The sequence below is a fragment of the Athene noctua genome, chromosome 29 (assembly GCF_965140245.1).
Source record: "Athene noctua chromosome 29, bAthNoc1.hap1.1, whole genome shotgun sequence".
NCBI lineage: Eukaryota > Metazoa > Chordata > Aves > Strigiformes > Strigidae > Athene > Athene noctua.
The window spans coordinates 3,557,312-3,580,564 of NC_134065.1; the positions used below are offsets into that span (position 1 = coordinate 3,557,312).

At 55.0% G+C, this 23,253-nt stretch overlaps 1 protein-coding gene and 1 pseudogene across 1 annotated transcript in view; both read right to left on the minus strand.

Annotated features, from left to right (window-relative positions):
• Positions 1-1,921: 1,921 nt before the first annotated feature.
• On the minus strand, positions 1,922-4,972 carry LOC141971456 (uncharacterized; annotated as a pseudogene).
• Positions 4,973-8,361: 3,389 nt separating this feature from the next.
• Positions 8,362-23,253, minus strand: part of VPS45 (vacuolar protein sorting 45 homolog) — a 29,814-nt gene continuing 14,922 nt past the window's right edge. The window contains exons 14-15 of the mRNA XM_074928931.1: positions 18,029-18,160; positions 8,362-8,957 (exon numbers count right to left, since the gene is read on the minus strand). Of these exons, the coding sequence (XP_074785032.1) occupies positions 8,870-8,957; positions 18,029-18,160 (220 nt within the window). The 3' untranslated portion in view covers positions 8,362-8,869. The remainder of the gene's footprint in view (positions 8,958-18,028; positions 18,161-23,253) is intronic.

Here is a 23,253-nt window from a genome sequence, read left to right on the forward strand (position 1 = left end):
CGTTGGCCGCAGACGGGATTCTGGCTCTCACGGGCGTTACCTTCCCTAAAGCAGCCGCCCGCCAGCGTCGTGACACAACAAGGAAACTCGTTGTCACCCGGTTTTGTTGTCACCGGGTTGCCCGTTGCCCGCGGGCAGCCTGGGGGTGGCAGAGCAGGGGGGGACACACGCTGCCTTCGCAGGAGGGGCTGCCCGAAGCAGCGGGGCTGATGCTGCCGCCCTGCTTCGAGTTACTGTTCTGGCTCCGGTGCCTTCTCCAGGCGCAAAGGAAAGCGCGGTGGGTCGTTCCTACCAGTTTCTTCCGATCTCAACAAACTCCTGTTCAGCGGCTCCCAGTAAAAAGCCCTTCCCACTCGCCCAGCAGCAGGTAATCTGCTTATCCAGGCAGTGGAAAAGGGGCTTTGGAAAAAAATATAAAAAGTGTTTGACATCGTCAATCTCGGTGGCACTTCTAGGTCTGTTCTGGTCCTGGGGGAGAGTGCGCAGGGCTCCTGGCTGGGAGGGGCCGTCCCTTCCTCGCAGGGACCCCACAAAGATGGGGAAATGCAATGGCCAAGCAGCGCTGGGGGTGCCCAAGGAGGGTCTTGAGCCCCGTGGGAGCCCCCCGGGCCATGGCCGGGATGTCCACGGGCTCCGGTGGCCCTTTGCACCGCTCGCGGAGGAACATCCCTGCGCGTTGCACCTCGGTGCCAGGGAAATCAAAGCACCTGCAGCCCCGTCCCAAGGAGGAGGAATTTGGAATTTGGCTCAAGCTGGAATCCTCGGGCTGCTTTGGAAAGCGCGAGGGGCGGAGCTGGTTGAGCAGGCGCAGGCAGCAGTGTGACAGTGACTCAGTTTGTAAAGGATGTGACCAGTGATTCAGAGCTGGAAACATCAACAGTTTATATGGAAGGAAGGGACGGAGGAGCGAGCCCAGCTCCCATTTCCGTGCTTGAACCCCCCCAGTCACGCTCCCGGGGGTGGGACTGAGCCCCAGACATCGCTCAGCCTGGATTTACTGGGCTGGGGAGGGGGGCTGGAGGGATGGGGCTGGTGGTGGCCTCCCTGGGCCACGTGTGGCACGTGAAGGTGTCTGTGTGGCTGTGCAGCTCCCCCACCCCGTCCCTGTCCCCGTCCCCATCCCAGCTGTGGCCCGATTGTCCCTTGGATTGATGGTCACCCAGTAAATATGGCTTTGTGCCCACAGACGCAAACAGCCCCCAGATGAAATCAGCACCTCTCGCATACCGGAACAGCTAATGGAAGAATTTAGTCTTTTATTAGCTGATAATTAACTCAGTCCACAGTTTAAGAACCTCTGTGTGGACTTTGTATTCTGGGATGATTTGTCTTCCCAGTTTGTATTTTCAGTGGTGGCGTATTTCTCATCGTGGTCGCAGGCTACAGCAAAAGTACCTCACAAATAACACCGCAGGGAAAAGCAACTGGTGGCCCAGAGCTGGGAGCGACCACCCGGCCGTGAGCAGGAAAGACAGAACCAGAAATGTTTAGATTAATAATGTTATAAAACCACAGCGATCGCTTCTTTGGTTTCTCCCAAAGAGCCCGTGCCAGGACGCCATTTCCCCATCACCAGGCGGCTTCGGTCCCGGTGCTCGGCGCTGCACAACCTCTCCAGCAGCCCCTGCCCCGCCCCAGGACTCCTCAGAGGATGAAGAAGAAGACACGGTGCTGCACACAGACCACCCTGGTGGGTGAATACACGGAACACCCGGAACGTTCCTGTCCCGGCTGGGCTGAAGCGGAGGAGCCCCAGGCTCCAGGGCGGGGACGTGGCTCCTTGTCGTGCTCGGAGGAGCAGCCCCGTGCAGGGACCCTCCCCGCAGACGTTCAGTCTGTTCACTGCTCCTGAAGGAGCTGGAGGCGCGTAGCTTGTGAGGGTCACACCAGGAACCTCAGCTTCTGTCTTCTCTTCCTGCTCTCAGTGGAAGATGATCTTTTTATACTTGGAATTGGGGACCCGTCCTCGTGACTTGAGCCTCTCGCATGTGTTTGGGCTGCCGGGGTGGCAGCTCCCCCCGTTTCTCACACACGTCCAGTGCTTCCTCTACCACCTCCCCAACGACGACCTCGGAAACGCCGGACACGGCAATAACCCCGTTCTGAGAGACAGAGGCGATGGACTGGATGCTTTGGGGAAAGCAGATCGGCGATACATCTCGTAACGGTTCAACTGTCCTTCAGGAAAGGAAGAGACCAGTATTTGCATCTTCTGAATCTCATCCTCGTCCACTTTGTGCTTCTTCTCCTTCCTCTTCTTCAGCTCCAGCTTCACCTTCTTGGCTGCGGACGGCTGCAGGATGGATCCTCCCCGTCCACCGCCTCCGCGCTCCTCACCTCCCCGTCCGGCACCTCGGCCTTGGGCTCGCTGCCCCCGCCAGCCCCTCCCGCCGCTCCATCCCCCAAGGGGGCAGCTCCTGACCCTCGGCGACAGCCCCCAGCTCCTCCCGGCCCACGTCGCCAGGATCCACCACCGCCTCGCACAGCGACGTCGCGTGCTGCCCGAACTGGCCCAAAGGCTCCGCTTTTTGCTTTGTAAAGCTGGAAGCTGAAAAACTGCTCCCGCAGAGGCTCTCGGTGCTGCTCTGCGGGTGCAAAGGGCTTTGGATCTGGGTCCGGGGGGATCTCAGGGGGACGATGCGCCGGCCTGGGCTCAGCTCCTGTGTCACGTTCCGCTCCCACCTGATTTATCTTCTCTCCAAGGGAGTGAGGAACAACGGACTTGCAGGGAACGGCGAGTATCAGGGCTTTGAATTTTGTTACACGGAGCACAAAAATATCATTGTTTCTAAAAGAGGGCAGCGGGAGGGTGTAAGAGGGAGGGAAAAGACCTTGAAAATGTGGGCAAAAATACGAGAAAAAAAAAAGAGAACCTCTCGCCGAAGTTGTGTTTGTGTCCTCCTGCTTGCTGTCCTCAAACATCCCATTTGCTCTGCTCAGCCCTGATGTTGCAGTTTTGCTCCCCGATGATGTGTTGATTCATAATAAACAGTTACCAAAATATCTTCTTGCTGCAAAAGCAGAACAACAAACACTCTCAGTTTATTTATGTATTTAACACCCCCCCCACACCCCCCCTCCACCCCACCCCCGCCGCATAATTTTGCCTCTGGATATCAAGTGTGAAACTGCTGCTTAGGAGATGAATCGAGTTTAATTAGGACGTGTGGTTTTTCCTTGTCTCTGAAGATAATTACAGAGCTGTTGTCCGGGAGAGGGGTCTGCTCCACGGGGGAATTCACCTCTCCGGAAAGGACCAGGCCAGGGACTGCCTAAGCTTCATTTAAGGCCAGGACTTGGCTCTCCCCACCTCTTCTCCAAGAGTTTTTCGGGGTCTGGAAGCTCCGGTGGGCAGCCAGAGCTGAGTCACCTGCTGTGGAGGGGCTCACTCGAGGCTCTTAATGACTTAAAATGGGGCAGGGAGAGGGTGGGAGAGACGGGGGAGAGGGGGGGTCCCATCCGGAGCCGCACGGACCGGGGACGTGGCTCTGAGCAGGTCACGTCCCCGTCCTGGTGAAGCAGCTCAGATCCCACCGGGGCTTCCAGCAGGACAGACCCGGACTGGGAGCCAGCGCCGGAGCTGGAGCTTATCTCTGGCCCAAACGAGTTGATCTTAAACCTTCACGTAGTTTGAGCCAAGCTCATCTGGAGGTCAGCTTGGCTTAGGCTAGGGCGTAGCAAACAAATTTGCACCACTGGACACTTGGGGTCAAGGGCAAGTTTGAAGTTGAGCTTACAGCGATAAGAGTTAAGCCAGGCTGTTAGTGCAAGGGCCAGGACTAAACCCAGGATCTCCAGAGACACAGCCCAGAGCTCTGCCCACGCCTGGCGTAGTATTTCCCATGTGAAGATGAACCCTCCGAGATGAGGCACCTTTACACCAGCCTGAGCTCACGGTGCATCCAACACTGTCCCAGTACGGGTCTAACCAGTATAAACCCGCTGCTAAACCAGTGCCCTCACCGTGTGCCTGCCTGACGGCTGCTCCCCGTGACTCTCCTTCTGTTGGTGCTTTAAAGCAGCTGCCAGGTGAGCATCTCCTCGTCCCTGCTGCTCTGACGGAGAGCGGCCTCCACGGAACAGAGAAACCGGTTTTTATTTCCCCTGCAGTTTGTTTTAGTTATAGGCAAGTCTGGAAGTTTAAGCTGGGTTTTTTTGTCCTAAATGAGATGCCTTGTCTGTGTGTTCCTGCTGCAGTGTTTTCCCTTTCTGTCATGACTTCCCTCCCAGAGGTCCAGTTTTATTTAACATCTCTAATTTAATGATGTGGAAGGGGGAGGAAACCAGCCTGCTAATGAAATTCCCCCCGAGTTGACAAAATGGCCAGTTCTGCAAACGCAGCACGAGCCGGGCAGGGCAACGCCGGGGGGGAGCTCAGGAACCAGAGCAGGGTAGGGAACGGCCTCCAGCTGCCCAGGGCAGGGTCAGGCTGGCTCTGAGGAAGGATTTCTGTGCAGAAGGGGCTGTTGGGCGTTGGAATGGGCTGCCCAGGGCAGGGGGGAGTCCCCGGGATCCCTGGGGGGGTTGAAGAGTCGGGCTGAGCCAGCGCTGAGGGATCTGGGGGAGTTGGGAACGGTCAGGGGGATGAGTCTGGGGTTCTGTGGTACAAGGTGGGCCTCAGCCTGGGAATGTGCAGGTCTGGGGGGGGAGATGGCAAACCCAGGCCTGGCGAGGTTGGAGTTCGCCCAGAGCTTCGCACCTTGTGCAGGGACAGGAGAGGAGGCGGCAGTGATGAGCCAGAACGTAACCAGAGAAACCACCTCAGCGACAGCACCCGCCTGGCTCTGCCCCTCCCGACGGGGTTTTTATGCCCCGATTTCCCCCCCCGGAATGTCTCCAGCCACTGGCGAGTCGCGGCAGAGCAGGGAACCCCCAGGGCCACAGTGACGTGGGACACGAGCCAGGTCCTGCGTCCTCACCCCGGCTCCCAGCGGGACACGGGCCCAGGGGCATCCGCGGGGCCTCGCCGCATCCCCGGGGACCAGCTCCGGCCTGGCCGTGGCTACCAGTCTGCTCCAGCATCGGGGCACCCGCGGCAGCACCCCCGAGGGTTTCGCTCGCTCCCACACACTGCTCCACATCGACGGGACTTATTTATGGACGCTGAGATAATTCCCAGGGATTTAGGAGCTCATTTCATCTGATCCGGCTTGTTAATTCCCCAGTCAATCGCTGATTAGAGGCCACATGGCAGAGATTTGGAAAACTTACTTGCAGGTTCCTCCGCGGGAGCCTTCGTGTAACCGGGGGGGGAGGCGCAGGGTCCCAGCACCCACCGACGTGGTTACGCTGAGGGCGGGCGAGGAGGCGACGTAGCAGCAGCAACTGGGGGTGCCCAGGTCCTGCTGTCCCTCACGAGACCCCCCAGGGACAAATTCACTGGGTGGAGCTCAGTACGGGGGGTGTCTCGCCCCATTAGGACCAGTATCCCCGTGACAGCCAACCAGCGGAGCCCCACTCTGCCAGCGGATAAACCAAGACCAAAATCCTTCCTTTCCGAGCTGGCTTAAACTCCTTCGGTTAATAAGAAAACAAAAGCTGGAAACGAAAAGGGTTTATTATTTCACACCTCTCAAAATGTTTTGATATTTTCTAAAGGAAAAGTTTCTCCGGAGTTTTGATACTGAAAAAAAAAACCAACAACACCCGACACCCCCCCCCCCCCCCCAACAATTCAGCCAACCGTGTTTGCAAAGCGTTTCGCTGCTTTCATGCTTCCATTTTTTCCCGGAAAAAAAGCAGCTTTGCAGCAAAAACTTCACCGAGCTCCGGCCTCATCCAGTTTCAGCATCGTGCAGAAGCGTCACCTCCCTCTGCTCTGTAAATTATTACCATCACATCCTGCAGAGAACAGCCACAGGCACTTGGAATCCCAGGGCCTGGGTACGGAGAACAGCGAGGGACACGATTCCAGCTCGTTCTTGCTGTTCCTTGATCAGACCGAAGCTGTGGCCAAAAGAAGAAATTACAAGGCTCTTCCCGTTTTGCGCGGAGCCCAGCGATGGCCCGATAAATCTCCAGCTGCAGAAGGATCAGTCAGCCGTGCCAAGGGAAGAGCCGAGGGTGTGGATGGCTGAAACTCTCCCGTTTTGCCTCTCGGATCAAGAGGAGCCGGGGCACGAACAGCTCAGCAGAGGGATAAAGGAACCGGCCTGGCAGAGCATCTTCCCAGCTCCTACCAAGGGCCCTGTGCTGTTTCCTTTTCAGCTCAGTGGTTTTTCCATGAGAAAATGCCCTGGGAAATTGATTCTTCAGCGTGAGGGGACTTCTGTTCATGATGCCCTAAACCAGAGTCGTCACAGGGCTCTCCCTCCGGACGGGAAACCTCAGATGTCAGAGGAAGGCCCCTGGGAGCTGCTTCTCTCCCCCCCATCCCAGTAAATTCCATGGCAGATTAATCCCCCCACATCTACCATGGGCTAAAATAATCTTGAGCCCGATCTGGGCAGTCACTGGCACGGCAGAGAGCTCTGGAAGTCAAGATGGAGCAAAATCCAGAGGCTGAAAAATCGAAGCGAGTCCGGTTTTAGCGACAGTGTGGACTTAAAAAGCAAAAACAAAAAAAAAAAGAAACCCCGGGAGGATAGACAGTCTGGGGCTGTGGGTTTTTGAACAAGGATTGGGGACATTTTTAGAAGCAGTTTAACTTAAGCGGAGTTAGAAACGAGACGGAGAAACTCCTGAGCAGTTTCTGAGGAGGCCCAGGGCGGGTCCCGAGCTTTGCGCAAACCGAACGCCCCAATTCCCTGGCGGTGGCTCGTTTTAGGGGTCGGGGTCAAAATCCTCACAGGTGCCTGGAAACGGGCCACGGGCAGCTGCTGGCTCAGCTGAGGCCGGTCGGGAACTGCAGTGCAGAAAAGCACGAGGTGCCAGGGCGGGGGGTGCCAGGGCGGGGGGTGCCAGGGTGGGGGGGGTGCAGGGTGCCAGCACCTCTGACACCAGCCCGGGGAATTGTTCCTGACAATCTCATTAACCCCGGGGATGCCCGTCAGGACCCAAACCAAACAAATCCCCAACCCCCAGCGTTGTGCCCCATCTCGCTGTTTTTTTTTTTTCTGTGTTGGATCAAAAACCTTTGATGGTTCAGTGCAGCGCGGGCCAAAAGGGAGCCCGTGGGCTCAGGCCGTGTCAGCACCTTTGCCATGGGTGGCTCCGGGACCCTCCGAGCCCTCGGGATGTGAAGCCCGGGGAGCTCGAGGGGAACCACGACTGGGCAGGGGCAGGGTTGGTCCAAACCTTTGATGCTCGCCTTTGCCAATAAAAAATGCGCACGGAGGATCCTGCGAAAGGAATGGATAGTTCCTTTCTTTTTATTGATTAGATTGGATATCAGGAAGGATTTCTGTGCAGAAGGGGCTGTTGGGCGTTGGAATGGGCTGCCCAGGGCAGGGGGGAGTCCCCGGGATCCCTGGGGGGGTTGAAGAGTCGGGCTGAGCCAGCGCTGAGGGATCTGGGGGAGTTGGGAAGGGTCAGGGGGAGGGTCACGGTTGGGCTGGAGGAGCTGCAAGGGCTTTTCCAACCCAGAGGATTCGGGATTCTGTGAAACACCCAGGAGACGGGTGTCCCTTCGGGAAAGTTGACACAACGTCACACGTCACAGGAGTCTCTTAATCCAGTACCAGGAGCACAAGGTTCTACAACACGCTGGGAGGAAAAGGAACTGCCTGAGCCGGTGAAAAGGAACCAAATTATTTTGCGTGAATTATCTCCATCTCCTGCCCCCGGCAGCAGCCTCAGCCCCAGCCGGGAGCTCCCCGGGGAGGAGAGGGGCAGAGCGTGTGGGCTCGCTGGTGCCGGGGTGAAGGTGATGAGCTGGAAGCGGAGCGGAGGGGAAACGCCAGAGCTGGGGCAGCGCCACGATCCCTGAGCGTTCCGGGTGGGCGGGCGCCCAGGCTCGGCGTGACCTGGCTTTGGGGAGTTAAACCAGAGGACTGAGCGTGGATTCAAACACTCCCCACCCGCAGCAGCTCGGGCGGAGCAGGAGCTTCGGTTTGGTTTATTGACAGGGAGGATAAGGGCAGGACTTGTTCCCGGGTAGCGGATGTTCCCAGAAGCGCCCAGTCTGCTGAGGTCTGTTCTGACTCAACCTGCGCCGCCTTTCACAGTCCCTGTGCCTAAAATAAAAGGAAACTTGGGGAAAAAAAAAAAATAAAAAAAAATCCCGTGGCAGGTGCGGCGAGGCTGCGGCGCTCTCCTGGACACTCCCCCGCTGGGGTCACAGCTCCCCCCCCGGCCCTGGGAAGATGCCAGTCGCCCTCCTCTGCTCCCAGGTTTGCTCCACAACTACGATTCTCATTTCTCAATAAAAACACGTTTTATTACCGCTGGCGTTATTTTTATTGTTCAAAAGAAATCACAACACTTTTTTTTTTTTTTTTTACTCAAGTTTACAACACGGGAGCAAAAGTTTGTTTCTTAAAACGGAATAAGGAAGATTAAGAATGTAATCACACCTCGGCGTGGTTACCAAAGGGATACCAGGAATCATTTAACAGACACGAGGTTCAGGCAAATGGGTTGTTTAATAGGACTCAAAATATACAGACAACTGAGCAAAGGGCTTGGCGTGCCCAGCAGAGACGCACACAGGGGCCGGGGTCCCGGGATGCTCCTCGGGGGATTCTGACCACCGGGCCCCCCACGGCTCCCCCCGCGGAGCTCCCGCACCCACCCCCTGCCCCGGTTCTGATCCCGCTGCCCCGGTGAGACGGGGGGTGCTGAGCTTTGGGCCGTGTCCTGGTTCCTCAGGGCAGGCGCCGAGCCCAGCACTCGCTGCCCGGGCGCTGCTCGTGCCCGTGAGGCTCCTGGCGGGGCCGGTTCTGCCCTTCGCTCCGTTTGTGGCGGCTCCGGATGGGCGAGACACCGAGATTCACCGTCTGCTGCTCGACCTTGGCGCCGCTTGAGAGCTCTCGGTGCTTCGGCCGCGGAACCCCGACGCTGTCACTTCCTCGAGGAAGCTGCCGAGCAAAGTTCAGGTTAGCGAGAGCCAAGGGCCAACTGTTCGCTCCCGCAGACAGAAGGGAACGGCAGGGCCTGTCCTCCAGCTACGAAAACATCGGGGTGTCACCGGGGAGGGGGCACAGAGTCACCCCACGTGCGGTCACGGCAGCAAAGAGCGCGTGATCCAACACCAAACCCAGCCAGAACAGGGCCCCCGGGCCCAGGGGTGACGTTCCTTCCCCTCATGGGGCTCACGTCCCACCCAGCAGCCCCCTCGGTGGCGGGGGGGGGGGAAGGTCCCCGGAGGGGCAGGTGACACCGACAGCGGGACACCGGGACTCGTCTCCTGCAGCGTGCCGGCAGCACGCGGAGAGCTGGCCTGGGGCCGAGCGTCCCGCTGCGGGCGGGGGACGGACCATCCTCCACCGCCCTGCAGCTGCTTTTGGGGGGAAAAAAATGTCCTCGGACTGGGACAGGGGAGCTTGGGGACACTAATCCATGAGGAAAGAAGTGAGCGGCCGCCCTGGAGAAGGATCCTCCCACCGGGATGAACTCAGGGAGGGAGGACTGCAGTGACCTGCCCCGGGGACCGCATGGCCGGTCGGCCCCTTGGCCCGAGGCCGTTCACCCCTCCTGCTCCAGCCGGGCCGGGGGGGCCTCAGGGGCTGCCCCGGGGCTCAGCCCAGCCTCGGGACGGCGCTGGCAGCCCCCCGCGCCGCTCGGTGACAAAGCCAGGAAGGTTGGCGTGAGGGTTTTTTTTTCTGCTCGCTCTTCCTGCGGGGATGCTAAGGCAGGAAGAGGCAGGGTGGAAACCTCCTGCTGAGGCGTCCTGGACTCTTTCTGGAAAGCTGCCCCGTGGGCAGCCGGGTGCCTCCCACCCCAGCCCTGCAGCCTCGGCCCAGGCCAGACCCCCCCAGCTCCGCTCTCCAGCCTTTCTAGACCAAGTTCAGATCTAAACAACGAACCGCACGGAAACCTCTGGGCACCAACAATCCATTCAGTCCAATCTCAAGATAAAATTTTAACCCGGTAAAACGCTTCAGCACACACTCAGCTCCGTACCAGTCTCCTCTGTACGATTTCCCAAGGAAACTTAAGGGAGTTTGTGGGCGGGACCCCAAGGAATTGGTCAATTTGAGGCTTTGGGACAAGTTTTCCCGGTAAAGTCAAACAAGCGGCTCAATCACACCCTAAAGCAGCAGCTCCACGCAAAACCCGAGAGGAAACGCCTTGAGCAGGGGAGATGCTTCTCGTGAGAAGAACTGTCGGGTGGGGATCAGGTGCCAGCAGCTGGTGACGGCCAAGAGGGACACGAAGAAAAATGGGTCGAAGCGGGGAGGACGCACCCGGCCCCCAAGCGAACACGTCTCTGGGCGCTGGGTCTCACTCTGCTCCAAAATCAGAATCCACGAGACTGTTCCCTCCCAGCCCAAATCTGTTTCCACTTAAGCCCTGTTACGTCTTTAGGAGCGGGGTTAGGCTAAGATTTGACAGCTGGGAAAGTCCCGTTCTGGGATGCCTGTGGGTGCGTCTTAGAAGTCCCGAGCGGGCAGGGCTGAAGTCGCCACCACGGGGGAGGTGACTCTGCAAAGAATTTCTGCTGAAATTCTGCTGATTTCTGCAGGACTGGGGTCGTGTGGCGCCGGCTTAGGGCGATGATTTCAACCTTGACGAATCTGCGAATGGATTTTCACCCGTTCTGTCTCTTCAAAGGTCAGTTTTATCCCCAAAACGTGCCCTGGCGTTTCAGTCCCAAGGGTTACGCTTGGCGCGAGCGCTTGAGCCGAGCTTAAACCCCCCACACCTGCCAGAGCAGGGAAGGCTCAACCTGGGGAACAGGTCTAAAAGTGAGTTAAGATTCGAGACTAATCCAATCCTTTCAAAAGGAAAAAAAAAAAACAACCACTTTGAAAGAATAATGCTTTGAAATGACGCTATTCTTTCTTAGAAAGAATAATTAATTTTAAAGGGAAAAAAGAGCTCTCTGCACTGTTTCTGTTTGATTACGGGCTTTACACGCTTCCACACAGCAGTCCTGCCTGCAAAAGCCAAACAGGAGCGCGGCCTGCAGAGGTCTAAAGCTTGGAGTTAGTCCCAGTTTCACCAGCAAGCGACAGCTCACTCCAGCCCTTCCCCGCTGCTCCCCACCTCCAGCCTCCAGGCACGCGGCCCCGTGGGGAGCACGCAGGGACCAGACCCTCCGCTCCCGGGTGCTGTGAGTGAACAAGACACGTGTGCTCGAGCCTCCCCGTGAGAGCCCTGGTGCAGAAACCTCCCCTAAAACCTTCCTGCAGAGAAAGCCGGGGCCCTGCGGCGGCGCTCCGTTCCCGGGCGCCGGCCCAAAGCCCAGCAACGCTCCCCCAGAAGAGCTGCTGAGGGCGTTACCAGGAGGACGGTTACTCCGGCAATGCGCCGCGGTCCTGCCCGTTTCTAGGTTGACTCATTCCTTCGATACGCTGATCCGAGTTATCTGAACGCTAACGCTTAAAAAAAAAATGTTTTAAAAAAAATCAGGTTATGTACCAAGAATCCTAGGGAAAAAAAAAAGTGATTTCCCCTAAAATGGGGCTAAAAGGTCTCCCTGCCCAGCCTGTGAATCTTGAAGGTTTTAAATAAAAAAATTTTTTAAAAAATAAAAACATCAAATCCCATGCAAACGCCTGCACCAGTTCCCAGCCCTCGCCGTGGCACCGTTGCGGATCTGCGCGAGGTGCAGAGGAACATCGCCCGCGCTCCGGCCAGCGCCGCCCGAGAGCCGTCCCTCCTCCAGTTTTATTTTTAGGCCTCGGAGCGAGGCAGACTGAGCTCCTACCACAGGATGACTTGCTTTTCTTTTTAAAGGGGACTCCTGTTCATTTGCTCTCCGGAAAGTTTGTGCCCGCGGGCAGGGAGATGCGGTGCGACACCTTCACTCTGCACTTTCTGCTCGGGCACAACGGCCGCAGGATTTGGCCACCCAAGTCCCGCAGTGGGGTGAGCTGGGGGGCAGCAAAACGCCCCACACAGGCCCCCAGGATCCCCCTCCCTGAGGCCTCGGGGTCCCCCCGAGGCCGGGCTTGGCCAGCTGAGCCGCCGTGGCGTTTGCCACAGCCAGGCTGGTCCTAAGTGGGTAAATGGGTCAGGCTGGATTTCCCCCTGGATTAGTCACAGCAGGTTTGTGCTCAACCTGTGCTCTGGATGAGTCAGCCCCGCGCGCCAGATGTTCCTCCTCGTCTTCCATTTTTAGGCGATTATTGATCATTTTTAACCCTTTCTGCTCCAAACCCAGCAGAATTTCTTGAAAAGCCATTTGCCTGCGCAAGGACAAGAACGGAGCTGGTTGCCTGCGGGACTGGTGCTAAAACGAAGCAAGGAATCAGCCCCCCCGGCGTGGCTTTTCCTTAGGAAGCGGGGGAAGCCTGAGCCGCTGCTTCCCAGCTTTCAGCCCAGCGGAGGGGAGCAGCGAGGAGGAGGAGGAGGAGCTGCCGGCCACATTCGCGTTGGCTTCCTCAATCCAAAATCCAGCGATCACGTTCTCGGCTTTTCTCTCCCTGCCCTAACGCCTCTCTGCATTGTGGTTCTGGGGGGCAGCCCCGGCCCTCCACAAACAGCGGCTTAAAGAGCCGAGAGCGACCGAAAACCCACAGACCAGACTCCTGCACAGCTTTGCCTAAATCCAAGCGCTGGTCCCAAATCCAAGCGCTGGTCCCAAATCCATGACCTGGTCCTAATTCCAAGCCCTGGTCCCAAATCCAAGCCCTGGTCCCAAATCCAAGCTCTGGTCCCAAATCCAAGCCCTGGTCCCAAATCCAAGCCCTGGTCCCAAATCCAAGCTCTGGTCCTAAATCCAAGCCCTGGTCCCAAATCCAAGCCCTGGTCCCAATTCCAAACCCTAGTCCTAAATTCAAACCCTGGTCCCAAATCCAAGCCCTGGTCCCAAATCCAAGCCCTGGTCCCAAATCCAAGCTCTGGTCCCAAATCCAAGCTCTGGTCCCAAATCCAAGCCCTGGTCCCAAATCCAAGTCCTGGTCCCAAATCCAAGCTCTGGTCCCAAATCCAAGCCCTGGTCCCAAATCCAAGCTCTGGTCCTAAATCCAAGCCCTGGTCCCAAATCCAAGCCCTGGTCCCAATTCCAAACCCTAGTCCTAAATTCAAACCCTGGTCCCAAATCCAAGCCCTGGTCCCAAATCCAAGCCCTGGTCCCAAATCCAAGCTCTGGTCCCAAATCCAAGCTCTGGTCCCAAATCCAAGCTCTGGTCCCAAATCCAAGCCCTGGTCCCAAATCCAAGCCCTGGTCCCAAATCCAAGCTCTGGTCCCAAATCCAAGCCCTGGTCCTAAATCCAAACCCTGGTCCCTGCAGGTAACTACAGACGTTGCTCCGACCCGTGTTAAGGAACGGTACCGAGCCAAGCAAGAACTCTCACTTTCACCATAAATATAACTTAAAAACGTATTACATCTTTCTTTTTAAAAGAAGCTCTGCTTATCGACCCCCAGCCCTCCAGGCAGACGGGGCCGTTCAGCTGGCAGCGAGCTCCTGCCCGGGCTGGGGGGGAGGCAAACACGGCCGGGGAGGCTTTTTTACCTTTCTGACAATCAAGTCATCATAGAAGTATTTGGAGTAGGGCTGCCAAAATTTCAGAAGTACCAAAGGCAGCCGGTCTGGTTTGATTAGAAAAACACTGAAAATTCCTTGACAACAACAGATTTTTGGGTTTTTTCCACCCTGCTGGTGTTTCTCAACGTTTAGTGTCCACCCTCCTAGAGCAAACAGCGTGAGGATTGTTAGTGGGGACGGAGGGGAAAAAAAAGAATTAAGTAAACCGAGATGGGACAGACTTAAGGTCTCGTCTGCAGCAAAACCGAGCGTGCACAATCAAAAAGACTTTCTGATCTTTGGATTTCTGCATTTCTCTGGCTTTTGTCACTTTTTTTCAGCACCCCCGCTGCTTTAATACATTTATTTTCCTCACAACTCTTGGCTGCAGCCAGGAAGAGAAGCCCCAAACCACATTCCCAACCCTATCCCTGCCTGACCTGCCCGTGGGTAACGTCAGGAACGGGGCCCAAGGAATTGGGGAGCTACACGGATCGATCTGTTAGAGGAGGGGAGGCGAGAAACAAAAATTTTCCTCATACTTCATAAAACCACCGGGAGTTTTTCAAACAGGAATAAACTCCAAGAGTGGAGCCTGATGGGTTCTGGAGCCTGATTTATTTCTAAAGAATCCCTTGGACTACACGCCTCACTTCAGAATATGAGAATTGATATTCAAGGCCTGCCCCTGTTTTGCATCTAGATGGATATAAACCCATAAAGATCAGAAGGGACAGATTCTCCTTGACGTGACTGTGCAGCACAAGGAAACTTGAAACAGGTACGTCCAAGATGCACTTTGGGACCCTCTTTGCAAAGGCAGAACGTTTTCTTTTTCATCCCTACACAGAGTATTTTTTTTCCCCTCCCACACTTTAAAGCTTGCACTTACAGTATATTCACTGGGCAATGCAGATGGTCTCGCGAAGGGATAAGCTGCCCACAAATAAACAGCTCTAACAACAGAACCAGCTCCAGAGGCTTGTTTGTCTCCTGCTTCGTAAAAAAAGCAGAATGGATATCCCTTAAGCCATCCCCCCCACCCTGTAAACACAGATGTTGATCACAATTTAAGTTGGACTGGTAAGAACAATGAGAGCCCAGGATTAGTGCTCTGACACGGGCTGCTCAGCGCATTAATATAAAAATCTCCTTGTTTATTGTGACATATCAGCCCTAATCCGGCAGAAATAAGGAACAGTTCGTTAAAGGAAGGCCGGTGGATTACTGCAGGAGTTGGGACACAATCGAATCTAGGTTTCCTCATGTCAGACACCTCAGCGCTGAACTACCCGGCCCCTTTGCTAGTTAACACTCAGAGAAGGAAACTTCTTCACCGCTCAGGTGTCCTGAGCTCCACAGCACAGGCTGCTCCTCCTCGGCGGGCAGGAGCCCTCGGACAGGGCTCGACATTACTCACTCCAAAGTTCTACATTTTTATTATTATTAGCGTGGCCTCTCATCACCAAGAACATCTTATCCAAGCCACTAGGGAGAAGCAAATCATTCGGGGCAGGAGTGTTTTCAGAGTGGGATCCTTGGAGCTCCTGGACAGGACCTTGTAGTAGTCAGCCCTTCAAAAGCAACAGCCTTTCCACCCCCTGCCCCCTACCTTTTTCTTTTTTTTTTTTTTTCACTTTGAAATGCAAATTCTGATACAGTATCCTAGTTTTTCCGTAAATAATTCAGAGACTGCGCCAAAACGTAGTCACGGGAGAAGCCCTAACCAGCTAATGTTACTCATTACAGCACAAATCTAAGAAGCAGAGCCCAACAACCAAGCTGCAAATCTTGGAACTTCATAAAAGATAAAAGAGAAAGTTGCCCAACGTCACCTGAGGGGTCAACAGCAGAGCTGGGACCACAGCCCTGAGCTCAGCCCACCCCCTCACGCCCCTCACCGCCGCCTTCCTTCTCCTCTCAAAACGCCGCTGGTGAGTTTTCTCTGCTCCCCCTGCCTTCAAGTGACAGTTTTTGCTGAATCTGCTACACCGATAACAATTTCGGGGCAGGTCTCAACCTCCAATAAGGTGTGAAAAACTCCACCCCACCGGCGATCTCCTGAGGGTTAAAATCAGCCTCAGAACGCTCTGGCAGACCAAGAGGTCGCAGTGGGGGCCAGGCTGAAGCTGAACCAGGTTTTTTGTGCCCTTGCAAGATGACAATTTACTTGATTTCTTTCTTTTTATCAGCCAAAGAGCCACTAGTATGTCCCCCGATCACTTTTTTTTTGTTTGTTTTTTTTATTATTTCTAGGCTTGGCTAAAACAGGATTTAGTTCAAAGGCTACTTTGTAAAGCAGAAGGTTGAGCAAGCTGGGTAATTTGGGCAGGAATCGGTCGATATGTGGGCTAATACAGACTTGCCTTTGTAACCCACTTCCTAAAAGCAATTTACTTCTGGGCAAGCATCAGTTCAGCTTTCCAACTGTCTGACATTAAGCTAAAGTAAGGGCCGAATTTCAGAGCGGGCACTGGGAATTTGGAGGGTTTGGATGTTTTTTGCTGAGCAAGTGACGACGGGAGCTGCTGGATTTCCTTGCGTGAGAATTGTTACTGCTTCTGTGCAGGCAGCTTTGGAGCCTGGAGAGCCCTTAGAGGTGTGAGGAAGGGCAAAAGTGCAGGGAATTTATAAATATCACCCTGGAGTCTGATGCAGCAGCAGCGCACGTCCGTGGTCTGAAGACCAAGGGGGTTTTTAGCCGCCTCCTCGCTGCACTTGAGCCCACCTGTCAGTGAGCTCAGCGACGGGCCTGACCGTGGTTATTTCTGACACACAAGAGCCTGTTCCTGAACTCCAGGAGCCTGCTGGGACACCCAGAGCTGTTCAGTCAGCTCTGAAAACTTCATCCCAAATGCTGAGGAACGGAACTTTTGCTTCCAGGGCTGCCTTTTGTTGGCGTTTCCACGCCGAAGCTGCGCTCGCAGCCCGGCTCGGAGCTGGGTGCTGCTCCCTTCAAGCTCTGAGCAGCTGCTGCACCACGCCAGGTTCTCTCCCAGGACTTGGATTTCACCCTGATTCCTGCTGCGACACACGGGAGAGCTGTGGGGCACATTCCTACTGTCACCCCCCTTCCCGAACCGGACCTGGCCAGGCCAGAGCAAGACCTGGAAGAATTCCCACTCCTCTGCTGGGCTCGCAGCAAACAGCTCGGAGAGGGAACAAGCCCCAGTATGGCTGAAATTTTCACCTGGGCTCAAACACTCAGATGAATAATTTGGGTTCAGGAAACATTCATTGTATTTAGAAACCAGCCCTTTCACGGGAAATTCCGTATCGACAGGAATTTTTGGCCAGCTATAGCAAAGCAGTCGGAGGATTCTGTACGAGCTGTCCCAGGCTGTAAATCCCGACTGGGGAACCTCCCCCAGCCCGGCACCAGGGATGTGAAACACCATCAGCGCCGCCAGCCCAGCCCGCCCCGACAGCAGCTGCTGGCACGGCCCGGAGACACGACCTCGGGATCCAGGGAAGCTCGAGCTCAGGAATAAGGGAAGTTCAAGATTGGAAATGAGGGAAGCCCGAGCCTGGAGATCAGGGAAGCTCGAGCCTGGAGATCAGGGAAGCTCGAGCCTGGAGATCAGGGAAGCCCGAGCCTGGAGATCAGGGAAGCCCGAGCCTGGAGATCAGGGAAGCTCGAGCCTGGAGATCAGGGAAGCTCGAGCCTGGAGATCAGGGAAGCTCGAGCCTGGAGATCAGGGAAGCTCGAGCTCGGGAACCAGGGAAGATTGAGCCTGGAAATCAGGGAAGCTCGAGCTTGAGAATCAGGGAAGCTTAAACTCAGAAATGAGGGAAGCTCAACCTCGGTAATGAGGGAAGCTCAACCTCAGAAATGAGGGAAGCTCAACCTCAGAAATGAGGGAAGCTCAACCCTGGAAACCAGGGAAGCTTGAGCTCAGAAATCAGGGAAGCTCGGCATGGCCAGCGCTGCCAGCGTTGCTCAGCACCTGGGGGAATCGAGCCCTTACAAATGCCTGTCCTCCCAGGAAAGGCAACTCAGAGCAAACCAATAAAGCAAAGCTCCGCTCTCCAGGGAGCAAGGCAGAAGCCCCAGCCAATCCTCTGCCGGCATGTGGGCGGCCGGGAGCCTGCTGGCAGTGTAATCCTGAGCTCGGTTCTAATCATAGGTACCTCCGCGGCGCCGCGAGCGAACGCACCCGCTCCAGACTTCAGCAGGAGCTGTGAGCCCACAGTTCTGGATTCCTGTGTGCTGCGCTGGCTCCTCATTCGTATTAAGAGTGTGGGGTGAATTATAAGCAGGAAAAAAATTATACATATCTACCTCCTTGCCCTTGAATTCAGTAAAACGCACATTAAACCTTCTGCTTGGCAATATGTCCCTCAGCCGTAACGAGCAGAGCTGAGCTCAGACCATTTACACACAGTTCCGTGTTTTACTGCGTGATGAAGATCCCTCAGGCATCACAAATTCAGGCTCACGTCAGCAGTTTTACATATGCAGAGTCGACAGGAGGGAAAAAAAAAAAAAAAAATTAAATCCGGTTTATTACCTTTTTGTGTTGTGGATCGTGGTCCCGCCCAGGACGATCCGGACGCCCGGGTTGGTGCGGTTGAGGTTATAGACAGTCAGTGCCTCTTCGTACGTCGCCCCTCCGATGATGAACACGATAATATCTTGGGGCCTGTGATAAAGACACAAATTACAGAAAATATCAGGCAAAACACGCAGATTTAACAGGCACCGACGCAACGATCCTGAAGATTTCTCTCCCCAGACCACGACTCGTTTCTGTGAGGGGCTGGGCTCAAGACTGACAACAACGTGTAGCCCATTAAATGGCTTTTCAAACATTGTCTCTCCTAAACGTTCCCAGAGCGTGCTGACGGTCCTTAAAAGCCTCCTCAGCAACGCCCCCACGCCGCGTCCCCGAGCTCCTCGGTGACACACGCGCCGATGTTTAATGCATGACCGAGACGCGGCTGCGGCTGGTAAATTAAGATCAATTCAGGAGTCAAACGAGGATAACAGTCGGGCTTCAGACCTCTCGGGCTTGGTTTGAAGGGCTGGTAAACACAAACCCAGCCACACGCCCTGCACCCTCTGCTCTCGGAGGAAGGCTGCACCTTCCTCGCGCCACCCTCCCCAGTCACTTCGGTTTCCCACTCTCAGGGCCAGCAGAACCTGCTGGCAACCCGTAAATCATCCCCGCTGCCATCTACCAGCTGAGAGACCCGTTTCTGCAGAATCTAAAGCACGGAGGTGCGGATCACATCCTGTCAGCCACCCGCTCGAGTCACAGCAGCCGAGTCTCGACACAATTTGCAGCCTCAAAACTCATCCCTGCTTTCCAAGCAGGTATCTCTGCTAGAAGCCACCTGCTTGCCTGCTCTGTCCGGGCGAGCTCTGGATCAGTGACAGAGCAAATGGAGCGTGAGACAGGGATGACCCTGGAATGCACCCAGGCTCTGCATCTCTGGTTCCTCCCCGCTGAGAAGCCAACCTGGGAAGCCCTCGACACCTGTAAGCGTCCAGAGCAGCAACATGGGCGTCGGAAGGATGAAAATCAGGGAGTTCTTGGCATCATTGAGCAGACAGCACTACCAGGAGCAAAACTGCTGCTGCCCTCAGACGGGGACACTGCCTCAGAAGGAGCGTGTCAGCCAGCAGGTCCACACAGCTGCCTCCTGCCTCCCCGAGAGGACGCGGAAAGGTAAAAAAAATTAACAGAAAAGAGTGCACACGCCCCCTTCCCAAAGTCATCTTTGTTACCAAAAACCTGCCAAACCCTAAGTCTCTTCAGAAAGTTTGGGTTAGGGCTGCGTAAGACGATTTGGACAGACAAAAGGAGATTTCAGAGATGCTCTGGAAGGTGCCGGGTGTCTCCCTTGGGAGAGGGAATGCTGCAGGCCCGTGGGGACCCCATCGGTTCAGGCCCACCACCCTCTGGTGCCACACAGCACGGCGAACACAACATCCAAAAAATACGTCGCATTCAGCACAGCCCTTCTGCAGGTACTACAGAATCTGTCATCCTCGGGGACTATAATAATTCTAAAACCAGCCAAGACCTCCAGCTGCAGTTCACTGCACGGCTTCCTCGGAAAGAAAAGGGCTCAAAGCAGAATCTTTTGTAAGAAGGCAGCAGGAGTGGAACGCGCTCCATCAGAGCGGCGAGCTTCAGGCCTTGCACGGTGGGGAGGGCAGCGCTGCCCCCAGGATCGCCCCGAAGCAGAGCCCAGGGGTGCAGAGCTGCGCCCTGTCCCCTGCGTGGTGACACCCTGTGAAATCCTGGCACTGCAGCCTGGAAATGAGCAGGTTACATATAGCGGCTGCACATTCAAATGTCTCACTGAGGCAGATGAAGGTTTTTGCACCCGAGTGACAGCACAAGTCACCGAGCCAGCCCCGAGGACAGCACAGCACTCGCTGGCCTTTGTCTTTTTAGCCACAGTCGGGCATACGGCCCTGGAAACTCGATTCAAACCTGCCCGATCTTTTGGGGAGGGAAACCAAAGGGAAGGGGATTCCAGCGACGGAATCATCTGATGAGCTGCTGCCACTTGTCAGAACCAGAACCTGAAATCTCTGCGAGCTGACTTTTATGGGATGGGCGTGAAGGACGCGGCGGGCAGGCCGGGCCACGCGCCGCTTCTCAGGGACAATGTGTCGCGGTGAGAGCGCCACACGTCCCCGAGGTCCGGCAAGGCAGCGGGGCCCCAGGGGTGAGGTTCTGCTGCTGACTGCACCACTGGAGCCACAGACAAACCAACCCGGCAACCTCCTACCTTGTGCAGAGCGAGATCCCCAGGATCAGTCTCCCAGCACCAACATTTCCACCTTTTTGGTTGAAACTACCAAAAATCTGCAGAATTTAGACGCCGAAGTCACGTGCCTGGCCCTGATGGGCTCCTCCAGCACATCCTAACGTGTACCAGCCTTTAAATATGCCATTGCCTTCCCGTGTCACCATGGCAGCAGCCTAACCCTACGCCTAAGTGTAGGGTTAATCCTTAGATTAAGCCTGGCCTCTCTCCCGCTCCAGGGGCCTTGCTCAGAGCAGCCGGCGCTGGCCCCGCGGGTTTCTCACAGAGCAGAAGCGAGCGAAGCCCCGCAGAGGAGGCGGCCCCAGGAAGGACAAAGGGACCTTGGTGCTGTCACACAGCAATTTTGGAACAGGAAGAAACTCCTGGACTGTTAGAGGATTAGTGGGAGAGCGATCTCCTCAGACCCAGTTTGGGGATGTGGCTGCGTATCCCCCCGGGTGAGCTATCAGTTTAACAGCTAAATGCTCAAAAACTTCAGACAGGAACAAACAAGGACACAGTCAGAGTTTTGCCTTAAAAAAAAAAAAAAAACCAAACAAAAACACCAAACAAAATCCACAAAACGCAAACCATACTAAACACAGGATATCTGTGTGATTTAGGAACAGCACCACTGTCCCTAATCCTGCGGGCAGGATGTGTGAGCTCCGATGAAACAGCACCCAGCCAAACGGTTCCACACCACGTGCTGCAAGCTGCTGCTTCCAAAAAAGGAGATTTTTTGTGTTCGCTGCCTCAGGAGGTACCTCAGCCACCCCCTTAGAGGTCTGTCAGACGTTTCGAAATGGTTCCAAACTCTTCCTCTCCTCAAGCCGTCAACAGGAGCTTCCCCCTCCACAAAGCAGTGGGAAAAAAAGATTGTGTCTGGCTACAGAATACCCTAAACCGGATGATATTGGTGAGTTCTCCTCACAGAATACCCTAAACCAGATGATATTGGTGAGTTCTCAGCACAGAAAACCCTAAACCAGACGATATTGGTGAGTTCTCAGCACAGAAAACCCTAAACCAGACGATATTGGTGAGTTCTCCTCACAGAATACCCTAAACCAGATGATATTGGTGAGTTCTCAGCACAGAAAACCCTAAACCAGACGATATTGGTGAGTTCTCAGCACAGAAAACCCTAAACCAGACGATATTGGTGAGTTCTCAGCACAGAAAACCCTAAACCAGACGATATTGGTGAGTTCTCCTCACAGAATACCCTAAACCAGATGATATTGGTGAGTTCTCAGCACAGAAAACCCTAAACCAGACGATATTGGTGAGTTCTCAGCACAGAAAACCCTAAACCAGACGATATTGGTGAGTTCTCCTCACAGAATACCCTAAACCAGATGATATTGGTGAGTTCTCAGCACAGAAAACCCTAAACCAGACGATATTGGTGAGTTCTCAGCACAGAAAACCCTAAACCAGACGATATTGGTGAGTTCTCCTCACAGAAAACCCTAAAGCAGACGATATTGGTGAGTTCTCCTCACAGAAAACCCTAAACCAGACGATATTGGTGAGTTCTCAGCACAGAAAACCCTAAACCAGATGATATCGGTGAGTTCTCGTGCTCCACGTTTAAGGCCGAACCGTGACGGGCTTTCAGACGCAGGAACTTGGCAGGATTTTTCCCTCAGCAGGTAAGTGACTGGTAATTCTGGGTCCGCAGGGAGCAGCGGGCCTCTTCCCACCCCCTCTGTCCTGGGCTCTGCCCGGCCTAGGCCAAGCCTGGCGGAGCAGGTTTGGTTTGAGGACACGCAGCAGCGCCAGAGCGGCCTCGGGCGCCAACGTCGACCGCGCCGACGCCAGAAACGGATTCCAGCCACCTGAGGTCGGCAGCGCCAGGCCCAGTTGGTCCGGTCGGGATGAACGTTGGGAGAAAATCCCAAGCCAGAGCCCAACCCAAAGGCAAAGCTGACGGAGGCTTTGGCTGGGCCTGGCCCAGGCGGCCGCAAACCTGGAGGCGTTTCTCAGGGCGCAGCCGGGGCTCCTGCGGCCGCCGAGGCCGAGCGAGCCTTGAGGGATTTTTCTAGCTCGGACTTTCCAGCAGCGAGGTGGAGGGGGCTGCAGCTGATGGCGTGTGAGAACAGGCTGATATTAACACAAAAGGATGCAGAAAAAAGCCAACGTGCTTATTGCTCTCTCCTAGGAACCCCGCTCAGTGCTTTGCAAAGATTCCCTTCCCTTCACCAGCTGAATTTGGACCGGGAGTTTTTCCTCCCTTGCAACAGCGTCATGTTTAATACAGAAAGAAACAGTTTAAAAAGAATCCTTTCAAATTCTTTGCTGTTCAAGCAACTGCGTCCCTTTGATCACAAAATACAAAGCTTCTCGCCCTGACCTTCTGCTGAACTCCTGCCAATCAGGGTAACACCATCCTCTGGAAGCAGAGAGCGAGGAGACGGCGTAGCCCAGTTCGCCTTGGGCTGTGATTTATTAGACTAAGTTCTGTGAAATTATTAAATTTAAATTCCTCGCTCAGAGGGTTTGGCGTTAAGGCAAAACCATCGAGTGGGCTTTTTTTCTTCCAAACCTGATAACTAAAGCCTGGTTTTAGATGAGTCCCCATTTTCAGGATACCAAATATTCATACTTTTAGAGATAACACGGTGCTGCGGCCCCTGGTTTAGGCAGCAAGTAAAGACCAGACCCAAAATAGCTAGGTGCCTTTTTCTGACAGATACAAACCCTCACTCTGACAGCTCCTAGGTCTTAAACTCCACAAGATCCAAGCATTCCCATCAGGAAACAACCCTAATAACCCCATGCCCTGAGGCTTTTGCCCATTTTGCAGACATCTGACCCAACAGCAGCACTGTGGGACGCAGCCACTGCCCCAAGGACAAGCCCAGACCGAAGGACGACCGAGAGAAATTTAAGGGGAAGAACCATTTGGAAGCTCTGCCTTTGGATTTTGAGATTTACTTCAACCAAACTACAGGATTCACCTCTT